Genomic DNA, 5,745 nt, shown 5'->3' on the forward strand with positions numbered 1-5,745 from the left:
TAAAACCTTAATATAGAAGCATACATTAAAAGCTAAGGAAAATCCGTTCAACACAACATCGCGTTTAAATCCTATCTCCTACCTACGAAATTTGCCATGCCTGTATAGACAAGTGAGCAAAGATTACAAGTTTTAATTAGTATGCATCATTTTGTCTAGATCCACCATAGCCACCGCCAAATCCACCACCACCACCATAGCCACCACCACCAGAACGAAAACCACCACTGCGTGGAGCTCTCTCTTGGGCTAGAGAGACGCGGATGTTCCTCCCGTTGAGATCCTGCAGGGAGCATAATGTGATATCAGCCATGATTCATGAATAATCAGCCTCTCCACTTCTGAGAGGTAGGAGTAAGATCTGCATACATTCTACCCTCCTCATACCCCACTTTGTAAGACTACACTAAGTATGTTGTTGTTGGGTTTCAACTACTATCCACAACCGAACATGATAGAAAATTTAATCCAAATCCTTGTAACCAAACAGTCCCTTAAACTATACAAAGGCATAAACCAAAGGTGGGCATTCCACTTGCATATTCAATGGTTTCATGTATTACTAACAAAATTTTACCTGTCCATCCATTGCTGACATAGCCTCTTGGGCAGATTCGCCGTCTGTGAAGTTCACGAATCCAAATCCCTTAGATTTCCCAGAATCTCTATCCATGATGACCTTAGCTGTGCCACAATCAAAGTACACGAGTATTTAACACACGAGCAAAGTTCAAACAGCAGAAAGTAAGAGCTAGCAACCGAGATGAAAGGGAGGAGCATGTCAAAAAAGCCAGAAATATTGGTTCAACTCCAATGTTAACTAATCCTAGCACCCACAACCTAAACGAGGGAGACGAAGATAGTAACTGATAATGCCTTAACCGATATAACAAAATAAGAAACTACCAGTACAATGCCACTATCCCAGCCCAATCACTAGAGTATGCAACCAAATATGCAATTAATGACTAAATCGTGTGGAGCACTCGTTATGTGAACACTTAAGGTCATGAACACAAATCACAAGTTGCAGAAAATCCATCAAGTTACATAGCCTTAGTTAGCAAGAGGAACACAAGACAGCAGGTAAATTTATGCATCTACCATGCCATATATAGGTTTAAATTATATAGATCGTAAGCTATTATCAGATACATATCGTACTATGTAATATCCTTCATAAAAGATATAGTATTTTTCATCTAACTTGATTTTCATTGTGTTGTGCATTCAAATATTCATCATCGGAGAATAAAAACAAGATGGAAACTAAAGCAAGCCAGATTCTTGATAGTTGGGAGATTACCCTCGACGACATCACCAAAGCTGTTGAAGGCTTCCTTCAGGGACTGATCATCAGTTCCAAATGAAAGACCTATTAAATTGAGGAATAAATAAGTAAAACATTACATGACGCAGAGTATTCACTAAGAAACAATACTTGTGATATTTTTTTCAGACAGCTAGTCACATACCTCCAATAAAAAGCTTTGTTGACATGCAACGGATCGCATTAAGCATTGAAGGAGCTGATGATTGTGCATTCACTGCATTGCCGCTTGTTGAAATGCTCTGCCTCAAAAGACCACCAAGTTTGTTGTAGAAAGCCATAGTATCTATAAAAAGAATGAAAAGAAGGTTATACAAATTTAGCTTTCAAGTATGGAAACCTTTAATCTGACAGGCAACATCAATAAGAAGATTGACAAAGCAGAAAACCTATACAAACGGTAGAAGAATGACACGACTAAACGATGCAAAACTCATTCATTTAAATGCATACTCAAAAAAAAAACACATAGTGGCACACATCCACAAACTAGATTTCTGAAACCACATATGCGGTGAAATCTATTAGTTCTCTAGGTCCCCCTTTCCCTTCACTCTTTATCCCCCATGGGGGATTTGTTACTAGATATTAGAACTCATGTTTAGATACACTACACAAAAATTAAATTTCTGGCCTAATATTATATCTTAGGTTAACAACCATCTTCACAGAGGCAGAGCTACGATTTGAGCTTATGAGTTCTAGATTTTTTTTTAAAAAGTAGTTTATTTGATTCTGGATAGACTATTTATACATCTTGAGTGAAATTTTCAACACGAATACAAAGTCGGTTTTCCCAAACCCATAAGATGCATTGTGGCTTTGCCCTGCCAACTAGCTAATCATTCAACAGCAGTCAGTTAAGTTTCTGAAGCAAATAACAAGTGAGAGCAACATTCAAGTACCTTTATTTCAAAACAGAACAATCATCAAACTCATTTAACTCAATTACACAAATTAGAGAAATACACTTCATACATACAAGAAAAAGAAACACCACTAATAACAAAAGATATCAAACTAATAAGAAGGCCAAAGCATCATCTCACTTTGAACAGAACATAGAACAATATTTTCCACCAAACATAAAAAAGCCAATGAGTAAAAGTTCTACAAAGAAAACATTATCAGACTTGAACAGCACAAAGAGTGATTTTTTTTTAACCAAACATGAAAAACAAAGAGTAAAAGTTCTACAATATGAAACCAAACATAAAACCAAGATACACCAAAGACTTACCAAAGCTCCATATTAACCAAAAAATAAAGAAACATAACATAACAATTAGGTAAAGAACCAAGATATAACCAAATAAGCATAAGCCCATCTCAAAAAACTCATCTTTTTTCACCAAACATCAAAAAAACAATGAGTAAAAGCTCTACAATATAAACCAAACATAAAACCAATATACCCCAAAGACTTAACAAAGTTCCATATTAACTTAAAATCAAAAACCATAGCAAAACAATAAGGTAAAGTCGTAAAGAACCATAATATAATCAAATAAGCATAAACCCATCTCAAAAAGCTCATTTTTTTCATCAAACATCAAAAAACAATGAGTAAAAGTTCTACAACATGAACCAAACATAAAACCAAGAGGCCCCAAAGACTTAACAAAGCTCCATATTAACAAAAAATCAAAAACCATAACAAAACAATAAGGCAAAGAACAATAGCATAACCAAATAAGCATAAACCAATCTTAAAAAACTCATTTTTATCACCAAACATTAAAAAAAAAACTCATTTTTTTTCACCAAACATCAAAAAACAATGAGTAAGAGTTCTACAACATGAACCAAACATAAAACCAAAATACCCCAAACACTTACAAAGCTCCATATAAACTAAAAATCAAGAACCATAACAAAACAACAAGGCAGATAACCATAATATAGCAAAATAAGCATAAACCCATCTCAAAAAAATTATAAGAAAACAAACCTGATGAAGACAAATTTTCAGGGTTTAAGAGGCAAGAAAATGAGAAGCGGCTAGGTCTTACTGTGAACTGTGGGGTTTAAGAAAGGGTATATATAAGAACTGCCTTTCGACTTTTTCAGAGTGAAAAAAATACTCATATATCTGCGGCGTTTTAATAGCTCAAAATAGTAAGGAACTCGAGGGTAATTTTACTGCTTAGAGGTGTTGTACCTTGATTTTTGAAGAGGCCAGAGGGTATTTTTGGAATTAATGTACAACCTGCATTATGCGGACTCATAATAGTTTGTAAATGCGCAATTGTCGAAATTGAGAAAGCTATTTTAGGATGTTACGTGAATTATTTGTATTTTTTTCGAAATAGTTTTTCACTTTATTTCAAAAGCAGTTTGATAGTAAAAATCTCCAATCTCTCGTTGTTTTGTTGTTTCATTTGCAAGCAAAATACAATTAAATGTAATTTCATTTTCATTCTATAAAATTTAGTGAAAAATATTTGAATTTCACTATCAAACGCCTACTTAATTTATTTTTTTTAACTTTAATGCGAGACTTTTTCATATTTTATATTTTCCTCAAATTATATCCCTTTTTTTTTCTTTTCCTTGTTGCAAGTCCTGGTGAAATAACCTCCGAATATCCTAACTCGTGATACCACAAGGATTTGAAGATTTCACTCACAACAAAAATAAAATAATTTTTCAATTCGAGCTTAAAAGTGAAAAAAAAAACGTTAGAAAATATTTTTTTCTTAAACTAGCATTACGTGATATAAATTTGAATTAGTCTAATCAATAAATTTAGAACAAAACATTTCTTACCAGAGAAGAAATTTTGACCATTTCACTAGAATCATTACGGTGATGTCTCAACACCAAATTAAAGTTTAACAAAAATCAAACCGAAGAACCAAACGTCCACTCAAACCAATTTTTTTTTAGAGGATCAAATCGCATAAAAGCCTAATTTTCATGGAACATACAAATTGAGTCTCATAATAGCCCAAACTCACAGCCATGAACCCAAATTGGGTAAAGTTTTGCAAGACATTTTCGGAAATTTAAAAATGGCGTATGGATATGTAATTTTTTTAAAATATTGTGTGATTGATTAATTATACTAAAGATGTTTGCTTAGTTATGATTTTTATTTTTAAAAAAGTACATTATCAATCATCAGTCACAAAATATTAAACGCCACGTGTAGTTTCTTTTGACTATTCTACTAGTATCTCATCCACAGCATGTGTTTTTTTTTTTTTGATTTTTTTTTTCTAATATCCTCCCTCCGGAGCTCTCACCCCTTTTGCTTCTTTGGTAACTCGAACTCACAACTTTCAGGTTAGAAGTGAGGAGTATGGCTGGCAGCGGAACCGGAACCGGGACGACTGGTCCGGGACGACCGGTCCGGAACGGACCGGAACCGGTCATCACGGACCGGAACCGGTCATCACGGGCCGGAACCGTACCGTCCCGGACCGGTAACGGACCGGACCGGAAACCGGGTCCCAACCGTTATTATTTTTAAAAAAAAATTATTAAAATTAAAAAATTAGGAATATTACTCAAATAATATTAAAATTTTTATAATTTTAAAATTAAAAATTTATACTTTTGAACTTTTAAAGTTTTAAATACAAACTTTAAAAGTACATAAGTTTAAATTTCAAGCTTTAAAGGTTTAAAAATTTAAATAATAAAATTCAAACTTTAAAACTATAAAAGTTTAAATTTCACCCTTTAAAAGTTTGAAAATTTAAATTCAAACTTTAAAACTATAAAAGTTTAAATTTCACCCTTTAAAAGTTTGAAAATTTAAATTCAAACTTTAAAACTATAAAAGTTTAAATTTCACCCTTTAAAAGTTTGAAAATTTAAATTCAAACTTTAAAACTATAAAAGTTTAAATTTCACCCTTTAAAAGTTTGAAAATTTAAATTCAAACTTTAAAACTATAAAAGTTTAAATTTCACCCTTTAAAAGTTTGAAAATTTAAATTCAAACTTTAAAACTATAAAAGTTTAAATTTCACCCTTTAAAAGTTTGAAAATTTAAATTCAAACTTTAAAACTATAAAAGTTTAAATTTCACCCTTTAAAAGTTTGAAAATTTAAATTCAAACTTTAAAACTATAAAAGTTTAAATTTCACCCTTTAAAAGTTTGAAAATTTAAATTCAAACTTTAAAACTATAAAAGTTTAAATTTCACCCTTTAAAAGTTTGAAAATTTAAATTCAAACTTTAAAACTATAAAAGTTTAAATTTCACCCTTTAAAAGTTTGAAAATTTAAATTCAAACTTTAAAACTATAAAAGTTTAAATTTCACCCTTTAAAAGTTTGAAAATTTAAATTCAAACTTTAAAACTATAAAAGTTTAAATTTCACCCTTTAAAAGTTTGAAAATTTAAATTCAAACTTTAAAACTATAAAAGTTTAAATTTCACCCTTTAAAAGTTTGAAAATTTAA

General features: G+C 31.5%; 1 protein-coding gene across 1 annotated transcript; it reads right to left on the reverse strand.

The window, feature by feature from the left end:
• Positions 1 to 3,490, reverse strand: LOC102587662 (glycine-rich RNA-binding protein 2, mitochondrial-like). Its single transcript, XM_015315073.1, has 5 exons — positions 3,282 to 3,490; positions 1,476 to 1,616; positions 1,307 to 1,375; positions 578 to 684; positions 1 to 283 (listed from the first exon to the last, which is right to left on the reverse strand). The coding sequence occupies exons 2-5, from the start codon at positions 1,609 to 1,611 to the stop codon at positions 137 to 139; spliced, it is 459 nt and encodes a 152-aa protein (XP_015170559.1). The 5' UTR covers positions 1,612 to 1,616; positions 3,282 to 3,490; the 3' UTR covers positions 1 to 136.
• Between the last annotated feature and the right edge of the window lie 2,255 nt (positions 3,491 to 5,745).

The sequence above is a fragment of the Solanum tuberosum genome, unplaced genomic scaffold, assembly GCF_000226075.1.
Source record: "Solanum tuberosum cultivar DM 1-3 516 R44 unplaced genomic scaffold, SolTub_3.0 scf00339, whole genome shotgun sequence".
Taxonomy (NCBI): domain Eukaryota; kingdom Viridiplantae; phylum Streptophyta; class Magnoliopsida; order Solanales; family Solanaceae; genus Solanum; species Solanum tuberosum.